This window comes from Myotis davidii, unplaced genomic scaffold (genome assembly GCF_000327345.1).
Source record: "Myotis davidii unplaced genomic scaffold, ASM32734v1 scaffold1618, whole genome shotgun sequence".
NCBI classification, from domain to species: Eukaryota; Metazoa; Chordata; class Mammalia; order Chiroptera; family Vespertilionidae; genus Myotis; species Myotis davidii.
This window is the reverse complement of record NW_006289227.1, coordinates 37844-51593: the sequence shown is the minus strand read 5'-3', so window position 1 is coordinate 51593 and position 13750 is coordinate 37844. Positions and strand designations below refer to the sequence as shown.

At 52.1% G+C, this 13750-nt stretch overlaps 3 protein-coding genes across 3 annotated transcripts in view; 1 reads left to right on the top strand and 2 right to left on the bottom strand.

Annotated features, from left to right (window-relative positions):
* RASGRP4 (RAS guanyl releasing protein 4) overlaps positions 1–1791 on the top strand; it is a gene marked incomplete at its 5' end in the record, with an annotated part of 10546 nt that extends 8755 nt beyond the window's left edge. The window contains 4 exons of the mRNA XM_015562423.1: positions 382–418; positions 522–653; positions 770–882; positions 1495–1791. Coding sequence (XP_015417909.1) covers positions 382–418; positions 522–653; positions 770–882; positions 1495–1551 — 339 coding nt within the window. The remainder of the gene's footprint in view (positions 1–381; positions 419–521; positions 654–769; positions 883–1494) is intronic.
* Positions 1792–2641: 850 nt separating this feature from the next.
* Positions 2642–7788, bottom strand: FAM98C (family with sequence similarity 98 member C). Its single transcript, XM_006761443.2, has 8 exons — positions 7782–7788; positions 6121–6231; positions 5909–6043; positions 4752–4963; positions 4541–4618; positions 4336–4452; positions 3835–4002; positions 2642–2983 (listed from the first exon to the last, which is right to left on the bottom strand). Exons 1-8 carry the CDS (start codon positions 7786–7788, stop codon positions 2834–2836), a joined length of 978 nt encoding a protein of 325 aa, XP_006761506.1. The 3' UTR covers positions 2642–2833.
* A 457-nt stretch (positions 7789–8245) lies between these two features.
* The window catches only part of SPRED3 (sprouty-related, EVH1 domain containing 3), a 17735-nt gene continuing 12230 nt past the window's right edge, over positions 8246–13750 (bottom strand). Inside the window, exons 5-6 of the mRNA XM_006761436.2 lie at positions 12163–12309; positions 8246–11572 (exon numbers count right to left, since the gene is read on the bottom strand). Coding sequence (XP_006761499.1) covers positions 10949–11572; positions 12163–12309 — 771 coding nt within the window. The 3' untranslated portion in view covers positions 8246–10948. The remainder of the gene's footprint in view (positions 11573–12162; positions 12310–13750) is intronic.

Below are 13750 nucleotides of genomic sequence, written 5' to 3'. Positions count from 1 at the left end.
ATGTTATGTTTTTAATATATTTTATTGATTTTTTTACAGAGAGGAAGGGAGAGGGATAGAGAGTTAGAAACATCGATGAGAGAGAAACACCAATCAGCCGCCTCCTGCACACTCCCCACTGGGGATGTGCCTGTAACCAAGGTACATGCCCTTTACCAAAATTGAACCCGGGACCCTTGAGTCTGCAGGCTGACGCTCCATCCACTGAGCCAAACTGGGTAGGGCAAGTTAGGGTTTTTCAAAATGCTGACACGCCGAGTTCAAAATGTTCGCCATCACTGGCCTAGAATCTAGGCCCTAGATGATTCCCCATCTAGCCTCGCCCCATCCACAGCCCTGCCTCTCCTAGCCTTGGTAACCTATTCTGCTTTCTCTTCCCAGCTCTGGGGTGTTACCAAGCAAGGCTACCGCTGTCGGGGTAAGTGGGACATCAGTGAGGGGGGAGGGAGTTCAGGACTTGCAGCCCAGAAGAATGGGGGCATGGACTGGGCCTTTGGCCACTAACTGCTGCCTTCCCCCAGACTGTGGACTGTGTTGCCACAAACACTGCAGAGACCGAGTAAAGGAGGAGTGTAGGAAGCCAGGGCCCAAGGGCGACATGAGCCCCTCAGGAGCCCCTGTCCCACCCACACCAACGCCCCATGCCAGATGTGGTAAGATCCGGGGTGTACAGTCCTGGGAAGGGGGCTTGGTACATAGGGATTAATCCCAAGGTCATGAAGCTCTTCCCAACATACCCACATTCCTCCCACTCATACCCTCAAAACAGGCTCTGAGGACAGTCTTTCCTACACATACGCCCTGGAACCTGAGACGGAGTGCCACCTTCACCATGCTTGGACCCAGACAGAGCCCCCACACCCTTCCTGGGAACCAGACACGGTGAGGAGAAACTGCCCCTGACCCCCAAGTGGATACAGGGAAGACCAACTCACTTGCCTGGGGAAACCAAACAGATTTGGGGAAGCACGGGAAAGTAAAACTGTGCAAAAATCCTCAATTACTTGGGTAGGAAATTCTGGTAAATTTTTAATGTTGTTAGAAAAACAGAAATTTCAGTATGTTGATGGGGAAAAGGGGTAGCCACTAGCAGAACAGGAAAAGGATTTTAGGGAGAAAAAAATAAAGAAAATAATAAGATGGCAATAATAAGGCCAAATATATCAGGAGCTACAATAAATGTCATGGAGTAAATTCTACTATTCAAAGGCAGAGACTCTGAGATTGGGTTAAAAAATGTCTACAGGAGACATTCACCCATCCACTTAACAAAAGTCTGGAGAGATGCTCACTTCGGCAGCACATAAACTAAAACCGGAACAATACAGAGATTAGCATGGCCCTGCGTAAGGATGACACGCAAATTCGTGAAGCATTCCGTATTTTTAAAAAAAGAGAGAGAGAAAAGCCTGGTGAGGTACTGCTGGCAGTGAAACATCTCCTGGACATCATACACCACCCCCCCCACATCACCCAATGTCTTCTTCCTTCCAGGTTCCCCTCCCAACGATGGCCTCGCCACCCATCCACTCCTCCAAGCCAAATTCCTAGACATCGGGAAGTTATTTTCTTCTTTTGCATCAGAGTAGCTATTAATTGTACTCCCTTTTCCTGCACTTGGTTAACTGTGCAGCTCCATGTTGGATACATTTAATCTTACTATTATTTTACCAACTTAAGTCTTCATTTTACAGATGAAGAAACAGGTTCAGTGAGGTTAAGCTGCTCACCCAAGGTGGCAGAGTTCCTAAGTGTTGGAGGCAGGACTCAAACCCAAGTCTTCTGTCTGCCTCTAAATCAGAAGCTTCTGATCAACGTGCTACACTGACAGTCAGCGTGGGTCAGGAGGGGGACGGGAGAGAAGGGCAGAGTCCCAAACGCTGGGGTTCTAGAGACAGGAGAGAAGGCTAGAGAAGGGACAGGAAGGGGAGCCAGTGAACGCTCGAGTCTGATCATGTGGCTCCATTTCACTCAGGTTGAAAGCCACAGTCCTCCCTGTAGCCCACTCCACACAGTCTGCCCCTATTACTTCCTACCACTTACCTGCTCCCATCCTGCTTCAGCTACACTGGCCTCAATGGTCCCTGAGTATGCCAAAAATACTCATACCTCAGGGCCTTTGCACTGGCTGTTCCCTCTGCCTAGAACACTTCCCCAGAGGCCCACATGACTCCCTCTTTGGGACTTAGCTCAAGTGTCACCTCAGTGAGGCCACCCCTCATCGTACTCAAAGTTTCAATCTCCCCATGGTCCTGGATCCCACCTTCCTGCTTTATTTTCCTCCAAAATTCTTTCCTCATCTGGCAACTAGACATTTTACCTTTTTCTCTTGTTGAATATCTGCCCATCCTTACTAGAAATGTCAGCTCCAGCAAGACAGGGGCTGCACTTTTCACTGCTTTATCCCAAGAGCCTAGAACAGAGCTGCCACATATTGGGTACCTGATAAATGTTTGTTCAATGCCTGCATGCTCTTTCCCCATGCCCACAGGAAGGGAAAAATGTGTTGCTGAAGAACAAAGGACTTTGAGGGTCAAAGCACCAGGAGCCTATTTAGATCCAAGGGACTGAGACCCCCTCCCTCCTCCTCAAACCTGTGCACCCTCTCCCCATCCCCCACCCCCAGAGATAGGTCCACAGCTGTCATAAATTAAATTTATTTTCCAGAGAACATGGTCCTTGATGTTAAATGGTGGATGGGGGGAGAGGGGGGGAAATTAGGGCCTCAGGAATAGATGTGGCGCCTGGGTGCCAGGTGCCAAGAAACACCCTCAAATTGACTTCCCACAGGTTACCAATGGCATCAGCATCTCATAGAGGACCCAGTCCCCCTTTATTTCTTCTTCCTCTTCTTCTTATCACCCCAGCAGTGGCGGCCTGCCTTCCACCCGCCTCCATTCTCTCTTCTGCTCTGCCAGCTGGGCATAGGAGCCTCCAGCTCATTTGGACGTCCCCCTCGGTCTGGCACATTGCCCATAAGCACCTGAGAGTTGATTAGACTTTAGTTTCAGAGAAGAAAAATATCTTGAACAAGGGAGGCCAGAGAGCCAAGGGAACAGCATGAATTTAAAAAAGGAGGGGCAGATGTTGACTATTTAGGTAAAATGGGTGGGAGTGTCTAGGGGGCTGGATTGGTGGACGATACAGGCCTGGAGCTTTCAAACTGGGTTCCAGGGGCCTCAGGAAGAGGGAAATAAAACAGAGTGGTGGCAGAGGTCCAAGTCCACACCAATAGTAATAAGGACACCTCAATTTATGTTTATCTTATATTTGGCCTTTGCCTAACATTTCCAGAAAAGCAGCATGTGTTTTTCTAAATATCCATCACTTGTGCATCACCTATAATATTATTTACTTATAATATTTCCTTAAAGCAAATAACTTTCTTAAATTTTACCTCTTTGCTGTGCTAGACTTTATTCCCTAGTATTTATTCACATAAGTATAAGACTATTTAAACAGAGGTATGAGGCCAAATACATAATCATTTAAACAGAGGGTATTTTTGCTTTTAAAATGGCTGAAAACTAATAGAGTGAGGTGTTGGGGGAGGAGTTTAAGCCAAAGCTAGAGAGGTGGGCAGGGGGCTCAGACGGACTGTTTGAAAGACACTGGGGAGGCATAGGAGGGTTTTTAGCGAGGTGGGGACATGGCCAGATTTCTGAGTTAGAAATATCCTTCCAACTGCTATGTGGAGAGAGTGGATTAGAGGTGATGAATCCAGAGGCTAGGAAACCAGGCAGAAAAGAGGACAAAGCTGGGCCAAGATAGAGGTTGATAGGCTAGTTTGAAGGCCAAAGATGCTAGTGCCCTTCCCCAACCCCAGATGCCCACCTTGTTGATGGCACAGATGGTCCCTCGGCGGGCAGTCTTGCTTGTGGCTGGAACAAGACGAGACAGATCAGCTCGGGCAGCCAGGATGTGTGCAATGGAGACATCCGATTCTGGAGTCATAGTCTCTCGAATTGGGATCAGCACTGCCTTCATGGCCTCCCCTTGGGCCTGGGGGTTGTGAGGGAACATGGAGAAGGTACCCAAGAGCCAATCAAGGTGGGAATCTCTCATTTTGGAAACATTTCTTTCTCACTCAGGGTCTCACTTCCCACCTCTCTAAATAAGGGGTATAGCTCTGAAGACACTCCCAACTCAGAGCTGGGAATTCTAGAATGTCCTGGAGGCCCTGAGATTCTAGGACCCCAGCCTCACAAGATTCTACATTGTCCTGGACCTCAGAACATGCAAGAGGATAATATTCCTGGCCCTTGTTCCTCTTCCCTGAAGGGGTAGCTCCCACCATTGGGCCTCCTTGATCTTTCCAGGGTCCTATGCCCATACCTCTGCCCGATCACTCCAGTGGAATGCAGATATCGTGAGGTCCAGGCGCTTTAGGAGGAGGCTACGGCGGCAGCAGTACTGACTGCCCAGGCTTTGGCACAGGGACTCCAATGCTTCCTGGGGAGAAAGGTCTTGGTCATACCAGGAGGTCCCCCTCACCCCATCTCTGAATGAGGACACTATTTGCATACAGCCATAGTCTTACCCATCTGGGTGCGTCTAGTGGGTAGCTTAGAAGGGGCTGCAGGGATCCTGAGGGCAGGGAAGGCAGAAGCTCTGAGACCTGACGGGAGAAGGAGTCAGGAGGCTGACTGACTGTAAGAAACTGTGGGAATTTTCTGTGGACCTAGTTTCCTAAAGCCCTGAGGACCCAGACCACGGGTGGCTCGGGTAAGGAGAGGACTCTTGCTTTCTACCTTGGCATGCAACTCCCACAGCAGCCTGCTGGCGAGGGTCCCCAGCGAAGGTCTGAGCAGCCCCAGGGCTTGGAGGATAAGGATCAGTTCCTGAACCATGCCAGCTCCCTCCTCTGCCCCTTCCCCATGGGATGGGGGCACCGCTGGGGTGGCATCCAGCTGGTGGTGCAGGCGGAGGAGGCGGGCAGCCTGGAGTTCTGTGCAGAGAAAGCCTAAAAGTAGGGAAGGCGAGTGGCGCAATCTAGGTGTGCTGCCAGCCACCCACCTGGGCCAAAAGCTTTTCCTTTGAGGAGGGGGGGATATGGGGGAGAGGGATGAAGCTCCTGCAGCTTCAAATCCTCCCTCTTTCTAGGCCCTGGCGGGTGGCTCCATGGTTAGAGCTTGGTGGGTTTGATTCCCCTTCAAGGTCAAGGGCAGGTACCTCCGTTGCTGATTCCCCAGCCCTAGTAGGGGCGCCCACGGGGGGCAAACAATTGATGTATCTCTCTCAGATCGATGTTTCTCTCTCTCTTCCTTTCACTCTCTCTAGAAATCAACGGAAAAAGTATCCTCAGGTGAGGATTAGAACAAACAAAAAAACCTTCCCTCTTTCTAGTTCCGCCCACCTAGGGCCCTGGCTCTAGCTCCAGAATAATCTCCACCCACTTTGAGACCCAGTCCCCTGCGGACTTTGAACCTCGCTCACCTGAGAACCAACTACCAGACTCCATCTAACACAACTCACTTGCGCTCCAAGACCTTTCCATCAAAATTCGAATCCCGCCCAACTCAAAGTCCTACCAGCGGTTCTCAACCTGTGGGTCGCGACCCCTTTGGCGGTGGAACGACCCTTTCACAGGGGTCGCCTAAGACCATCTTGCATATCGGATATTTACATGACGATTCATAACAGTAGCAACATTACAGTTATGAGGTAGCAACGAAAATAATTTTATGGTTGGGTCACAACACGAGCAACTGTATTTAAAGGGCCAGAAGGTTGAGAACCACTGCACCCACCCGCAAGGTCCTGACTCCACCCCCACCGGAGCCCTCCGCAGCCCCGTGCACTCTGACCGCGGCCCCGCGGGAAAACCTGGGCTCTAGCTCCCCACCGAGCCCGCCCCCGAGGGTGCTGAAGCCTCGCCCACTGCCGCGGCGCCGCCCGCCCGGCTCACGCAGAAGGCGCCGGCCAGCGCCTGGCTCCCGCAGCGCGGTCGCGCAGTCTCCGCCGCAGAGCGCGCGGTCAGGGCAGTGCAGCTCCTCCAGCAGGCGGGGCAGCTGTCGCAGGAATTCCTCCTCCGCGCCGGGGCCTGCGAGAGGCGGGAGGCCTCAGGGCGCGGCGGTGGCACCGGGACCCACCCCTCCGGGCCGGCAGCTCCGCACGTACCGTCGCCGGCACTCAGTGCCTCCGCGCCGAGGAGGCCTTCAGGATTTCTGAAGGCAAACCCGCCCCTGCCAGCGCCGCCCTCAGCCACACCCGCGCCCCTTACCCCAGGGCCTGCAGGTCCTGGGCTACCGCGGCGCCCTCCCGGGCCTCGGCCTCCGGGTGAGGATTAAAAACACACACAAAACTTTGACTTGGTCCCTCTGAGGTAGGTGCCTACAGGCGCGGCGTAACCGACCAACAGCCGCTCTCGCCGAGGGCCTTGTGCGTCCTTCTGGTTGCAGCGGAGACAGAACCCGCCCCCAGGCCCGCCCTCGCCGTTTTTAGGAGCGCCGCCCTTTGGGTAGCTAATGAGGGCCCTGGACACGCTCCTGGCTCGGGAAGTCGGAGCTTGAATCCAGGATCCTGGCTGTCGCGACCAGCCAGAGAGTGTCGCTACTGCTGTAACGTAGAAGCGCCTTCGGCTTATTTATTCCTCGGCCTCCCTCAGCTCTAGACCAAGTGTTCTTCCAACTCCGCTCCAAATCCAGAAACTCCCTTACTCCTTCCCTGCTTAAGATTGGAGTTAAGTCAGGAACTCAGAAAGTCCGTCTTACACCCCATCCCCAACAGAGGCCCTCCTCATGGGTCACAGTGTGCCTGTCTCGCCTTCATCCCTCTGCCTCCCACGCCTTGGAGAGAGGGAGCAGGTGCAGCCTACGCCCGTGATTGAGATGACACCCTGGGAGTCAGGCCAACAAGGGTTAGGATTTGACTCCACTGCTCACATGTTTCCCTGCCAGGCTCCTTCCTCACGTATAAGGGGGTATTACCTTTTACAGTTGTGAGGGTTAGAGTCCTGTATGTAAATGCTTAGTAGAATAACACATATTGAGCATTTTCTGTGTGTCATTGGGCCAAGTACCTGAGGTTCAGAGAGAGTTTCAATTGAATGTGTGGTGGTGTCAGAACTCAAATTCAGATCATTCTAAAGTCCATGCTTTTAACTCTTTAACCCACCACTACTGTTATTACTGCTACTGTTTTTGTTACTGTTGTTAATTGTTCCAGATTTAATCTTTTACCAACTCTTTTTTCTGATCTCCAGTAGTTCCTAGTTTAATTCTGCTGGAAGCAGGGGTGGGCTAGGTGTTGAACCTCAGCCAAGAACAAAGGCCAGAATTTCCTCCTCAAGGGCAGAGCCTATCCTTAATCGTGTTCCACCTTAGTCCTGTCTACCTCAATAATGGGTATTCAGGAGGCCTTCTGTTAACCCTAATAAAACATTAAAAATTGCCTGAGCCAAAATCCTGGAGTCATAACTTTGACTTCTCTCTTTATAGCAAACCCCATATCTAAATGTGTGGACTCTACCTTCAAAACACTTCTCTCCACCTCCACTGCTGTCACCCTGGTCCTATGTACCGTCGTCTCCTCCTTACCTCCCTCCCCAGTGCCCAGTGTCTGTTCCCCAGAGGCAGTCAGAGGGAACCTGTGAACAACTAAGTCAGGTCACAGCCCTCCCATGTTTGGAGCCTTCCTATAGCTCCCTCTCACCCAGGGTGACCACCAAAGTCCTTGCAATGGCTTGCAAGCCCCCACAGATCTGCCCTCATCTCCTAAGTAACCTCCTCCTTGCTTCCTCCCCTCCAGATACTCCAGCTCCCTTAATGTCCCTGACTTACCAGACATGCTCCTCCCTCAGGGCCTTCCATTGATCTTTCTTTTACTTGCAGAGCTCTTCTTCCAGAAGACATGCACATAACTCCTCGGGGCTCTATTCAAATGCTCAACAGCGAGGCCTAACCTAATTACAATGGCTAAAACTGACTTCATCCCTCATCTCCACTTTTTCTCTACAGTACATATATCTTTCTTACATGTCAGTTATTTGTGTCATTCCCTATAAAGTTCATAAGGAGCTTGTGGGAAATTTTTGTGTTCTGTTCACTGCTTTCTCTCCAGAGCCTAAAACAGGACTTGGCATATAATGAGTGTTCAATAAATGCATTTGGTGGAATGTATAAACTCAGCTGAAGAGGCTGCTTGGGACTAAAGGATATGGAGAAGAGAATTGGGTAGGAGACTGGTTTGACAGTTCAGGAAGGTGAGTGGATGGGGCACATCAATGCAAATAAAGAACACAGGCTGAGACTTTGTCGAAGACATTTCTTGGAGTGAATATCTCATGCCCCCTCCTCCGATGACAAGGCTGGGTCTTTGGCTCCCTCACGACTTCAGCTGCACTGACAGTAACAATATTGAGGTCACAGACTGGCTTGGAATCAAGATCAGGAAGATAAATGTCAGGGTGCCTCCTCTAAATCTGGGAGACGAAGTATTCAATCTGAGGGGCAAGCAGCTGGGAAATTAGGCCTGGGGGCTCCAGGGTGTGAGGTCTTCCTGGCTCCCAAGATCAGCCCTCCATGCACCCAATTTTGGGGTGATGAAGAGAATTCATGGATCAGAGGTGGGTATCATCAGGGCGCAGGACTGGGAGACCTTGTCGAGGTGGTGTTGGGGGAACTTTCCCCCAGCCCCCACCGCTTCATTTGCAGACCCCACAGCACCTTACAGCATTCTGGTCCCCTGTCCCACCCCTCCCCAAAACGAGGTAGGTTAAGAATGGAGCTTTCCTATGTCCACCACAGAAGGGAGGAGACTGGAGGCACAGAGAGGGGGATGGGGACCCAGGGTGCCCCAGCCCCCAGTCCCTCTGTCTCAGCTATGGTGGTGCTAACAGTGATGAGAGCTGGGCAGAGTGGGGATGAGAGAGACACCCCCTTTTTCTCTTACCCATCCCAGGGTCTGGTTGGGAGAGCTGAATCTCACAGGTTCAGATGTAAGAAATAGTTAATCATTTAAAGGAAGTGACAGAAAGCTCTCTCTCTCTAGCCCCCCTGACTCAGTCCTTGAACCATGCCACCCAAGTCTGGGTATTGAAGGAAGGTAAGTGCACAATTCCAGATGCTTGGGACCAGATGCAGGCCCCGAGCCCAGAAACTGAGTTAAGATGGTGTTGTTCCAAGACCTTGATCCCCTCATCCCTATTCAGGCCATCAGATCTGAGGGACCCTGAAGTCCATTCCACTCAAGGGAAAGAATCTTTGGCAACCTCTTTCCCCTGAACAGGAGTCTTGGGGGGGGGGTCATGAAACAAGCTTTCAAACTTTCTGAAGCAACCCTCAACTCTGAGATGCAAGAGAAGGGGTTAATGGAGGGTGAAGCATAAAAAACTTGGACTAGGACCAGGACTCAAGATTGGGCTTGGGAAAGAGCCTGGATGGCTGGAGAGAGTATGTGTGTACGCCAGCAGAGCCATAGCTAGCCCCAAAGGTGCCTTTGTGCAACGTAGAAAAAGGCACACCTTCCTCTGAGAGTAGTGTGGTCAGCAGTGTGGTGTGAATTCCAGCCCACTCACCACCTTAGCCAGGTGCCTTTGGTTAGTGAATAGTCTGCACAATCATCTATGGAAATGTTGAGAGTGAAGGAACTCAGTGGTCCTAGAATCCAAAAACCTAAGCTCACAATGGTGGTTTTTTCCCCTCTAAGGTAAAGAGATAATTATGTGGTATGCTGGGGACATGGGGGGGGGTGCGCGGGAGAGGGGGAAGGGAGAATGACTCTGAAACGGGAATTCCAGAGTCTGGGATCTTGGGGTCTCAGGGGCCTATGGATAGAAGAATTCAAGGAGCAGCAGATCACAGGGAATATCACACTAGAGAGATTTGAGTTCAAAAAATCAGAATTGAGGATGCTGGGGTCTTGGGGCACTTTCAAATCTCACTGTGGTATGAAGGGACCAAGATCTCAGGTCTGGGATAATCCCAATGCTGTGTAGACTTTAGCCCTGAATTTGAAAGGTCAGTGGCACCTTGGGGTCACTCTAGGCTAGGGAGCAAGTGGACAGAGGTCAGGGTTGTCATGAACACCCCATCCTCTGTCTGTGGGTACAAAGAAGCCGAAGATTCCAGGACATTCTGGGACTTACAATCTAAATCCAAGAGGGCTGAGGATATGGTACCAGTGTCTTGGGTCCTGAGGTGTTGGTGACCTTCAGTCCTAATCTGGAAGTACTAGGCACCTCAGCGTCCTGTATATGAGATTCAAAGCTCCTGGGAACATTGGCTGGGGAGGTTGCGGTGAGGGGTGGGATGTCTTCAGTGGTCTTTGATCTCTGGCTCCCAGAGTATCTTGGAATCTGATGTCTGGATTGGGGGACGGGGGTGGGATGTGGGGAAGAAGTGAGGCTATGAGGTGGGTCTCCCAAGGCATTTTGGTCAGAGAACATCTGTTTGAGCATATCCTAGAATCCATGGCATCTTAAGAGGGCTTGGTGTCTTAGGGGTCCTAGGGCTAGAACACCTCAGCTATGGGTGCCCCAGGTTTTAGATGAGCATTCAGGAACATTTGGGGTGATTCTGGGTCCTGTGATCTCAAGATCTGGGAGTAATTGTATACAGGCAGGGTCAGGTATTCGAAACTCCTGGCTAGTTCTGGGGATGTAATCTGCAGGTTGTCAGGGTTCAGGGCCCTGACTCTGTCAGGGACCTGTGTGCCCTGAGGTGTAGGGCCTGGGGATGACTGGAGTTGCCTCAGTCTAGGTCATGGGGGGAAGGACACAGCAGGATGAGGATGCCAGAACTCAGGACGCCTGGGACCTCTTAGGTAGACAGCTCAGTGAAGCTGGGCCTGGGATCCCTCAATCCTAGATTTGGAGTCCAAGTTCCAGGTCTGGGGTCTCTCAATCTAAACTCGAGCTTCAAGTTCCAGGTGTGCCTAAGTTTAGATTTGGGTTCCGAACAGAGCCCAGGGGTCCTGGACCCTCAATTCTGGGCCCACCAGGCCAGCCTCACCGCACTGCCTCCTCGTGGCGACCTCCGCAGCCCGCGCAGCCGCATCGCGCTGCAACCCAGTGGCAGGCGCGCAGGGGCGCATAGCAGCAAAGGCAGGGCACCGCCAGGGAGAGTGCGGCCAGCGCAGCCCAGCGTGCAGCAGGGCGTGGGTGGCCCGGCTCGCAGGCACACGGGTCCGAGAAGTCGCCCTCGGCATCCGACAGGCAGTGGTAGAGCAAGCTCTCTGCGCACCACAGGCAGCTGAGACGGCGCACCAGCAGGTGACCCGGGTCCGGGGCCTCCGCACAGCGGCCACCACGCCCATCTGCTCGGCGGCGGAAGAGTGCGCGGCAATGCACGCAGCGTGCAGCCTCCTCTGCCTCCGGGGAGGCCTTGGCTGGTGCAGGAGGTCCAGCCTCTGGGAGAGGGGCAGGTAGAGCGGCTGGGGGCCCCAGGGCTGCACCCCTCAACGCGCCAGTCTTGGCAAAGCGAACAACGCAGGTGGACAGAGTGCGGGGCGAGGGCAGCCCGGTGCGCCTGTAATCCTCATAACCACGGCTGCCCCAGCCCAGTCCCCCTGCCCCGGCCAGGGGCTCTGAGGGCTCCGGAAATCCTGTGAACGGTAGGAGCGGAGGATAGCTCTGTGGGGTGAAGAGACAGGAAAACCCATCAGTGGGGTTTGTGATCCCTGACATCCCATCACAATCACAATCCAGCCTAGTCTCAGAAAACCCGAGAATTCAAAGACCTCACCACAGGCCTCATTCATCCGAGGATCCTGTCCTGGGACCCTGTGGCCTGAGTCCAGGAGTCCTCCAAACCCCTAGCCCACTCCTCTCCCAGGGACAGAGGAAATCTAGGGTCAGACAGAAGAATCCAGGCACCAAGCCCACACCTTAAGGACCCAGTAGTCCAGGCTCCCATCCTGTGTCTCTCAAAATCCAAGAGCAACCCCCTAAGACTAGAAGGATTCATTGCCCAAGTCATCCACCAAACCCCTCTGGAATTCAGAATTAATTTCCAGGAGCTCAGGAGACACAAGAAAACCTCATCCAATCCTCCAAGGATCCCAGACTTCCAAATTCCACCCCTATCCCACCATTAACTCCAGTCATCCATCCCTAGAGTGTTTGTGGTTTCTTCTCCCTCTGCAGCCTCAGTTCCTGCCCACTTCGGGACTCTGGCGCCCCATGAGGTGCCCCAGACTTCTGCTGGGGATTGAAGGGCACACCTGAGTGGAGGAGCATCGGTGCTGGGGGGGCGTGGCTGGCCCGAAGCTGGAAGCTGACTCTTCGTTGACCTGGGGGGCCGCTGCAGTGGTGGTGGGAGGGGTCTCCTGGCGGCTGTGACTGGAGGAGGAGTCGCTGTCCACGTGGGACTGGGGGAGATTGGCAGCCTCAGAGACAGATCGGCACAGCCCAGCTGATGCCCTCACATAGACCCCCTCCCCTCCAGGGAGGGCTCTGTGGCCAGCCAGGCCTGGGTTCAAACCACCCCACCCGCCTCTGACTGGTTGTGTGGCCTCCAGCAAATGAGCTAATCTCTTTGAGCCTCAGTTTCTTCCTCTGTAAAATGGGGGTTATAATAGTGTCTATTCATAAGGCTGTGGTTAGGTGCCACTATAAAGGGCATAACACATGCCTGAAGTTCAAGAAGAGCTAGAAATGGTTATCGTTATTGTTATTTAACCCCCACTTCTTACCTGCTCAGCTATTAACCTACATAACATCAAATCATCGTTCTCCCTTCTCAGAAGCCTTCTCCCTTGGCCAGCCAGCTGCCTTTCTGCCTCGTGCTCACCACCACACCTATATTGGGGCAGTTTCACCCACCTAGAATTCCTTCTTTCCCACCCAGACCAAGCTCTGTCCTTTACAAGCTGAAACATCGCTTCTCGGACCCTCAGTTTCCTTTCTATAACTTGGGAATCATTCCTATGTCATCTGTTTACTATCTTCAATAGTCATTCATTGAACACCCACAACATGCCAGGCTCACAGAGGCTCTGGTAAGGATGTGAGATGGAGCATGAAAGGCACATCATCTTTCCTGAGTAAGCGCTCAATAATCGAGAACTGTCTATGTTTTTGTAGACCCACTGGAATCTTCCATTACACTGGAAGTTCCCCCGGTCTGCCCAGAGAACCAGTTTTGTTCCTTGGTGTTCTCAAACAACTCCCTCTGTTGCATTGGACATTCTGGGCATTTATGGATTCAATACATTTATTTGACACATCTTTACTGCACACTTACTATATCCCTACCAGGCCCTGTTTTAAGCCTTGGAGATGCTGCAAGAGAGCAACAAAAGATCCTTGCCCTCCAGGAGCTGACATTCTAACATGGGAGAATGACAGTAAATTAAAAGATAAGAAAATTGTCTCGGGAAAGAAAATAAGGACAATATCTTAGAAGCTGAGGAAAAATTAGAACAGAATAAGGAGCATTAGGATATTGCAATTTAAACAGGTTCTTCAGGGAGGGCCTCAGTGAGAAGGTGATATGAGTAAAGCCCTGAAAAATATAAGGAAACGAGCCATGTGGAAATTTAGGGAAGAGTGTCCCAAGACAGATGGATCAGCCAGTGCAAAGGCCCTGAGACAGAAATGTGCCTGCCCATTTGGAGTAATAGTGAGGCAATCAGTGTGGCTGAAGCAGAGTGAGGAAGAGGGAGAAAAAGAGGGGGCCAGATGGTGTGGGATTTTATGTACCACTGTAAGGACTTTGTCCTTTACCCTGAGTGAGATGGAGCCCAGGGGAGTGTTGTGAGTGGGGGGTGGCCATAATCTGACTTAGATATCAATAGGGTCCCTCTGGCT

What these genes read in the sequence shown, in the direction of transcription:
- FAM98C (XM_006761443.2), bottom strand. An exon ending in CGCTGGCCGGCGCCTTCTGC is followed by an intron (nt 4,964 to 5,908) that starts GTGAGCCGGGCG and finishes CCCTACTTTTAG; the next exon opens with GCTTTCTCTGCACAGAACTC. An exon ending in TGTGGGAGTTGCATGCCAAG is followed by an intron (nt 4,619 to 4,751) that starts GTAGAAAGCAAG and finishes TTCTCCCGTCAG; the next exon opens with GTCTCAGAGCTTCTGCCTTC.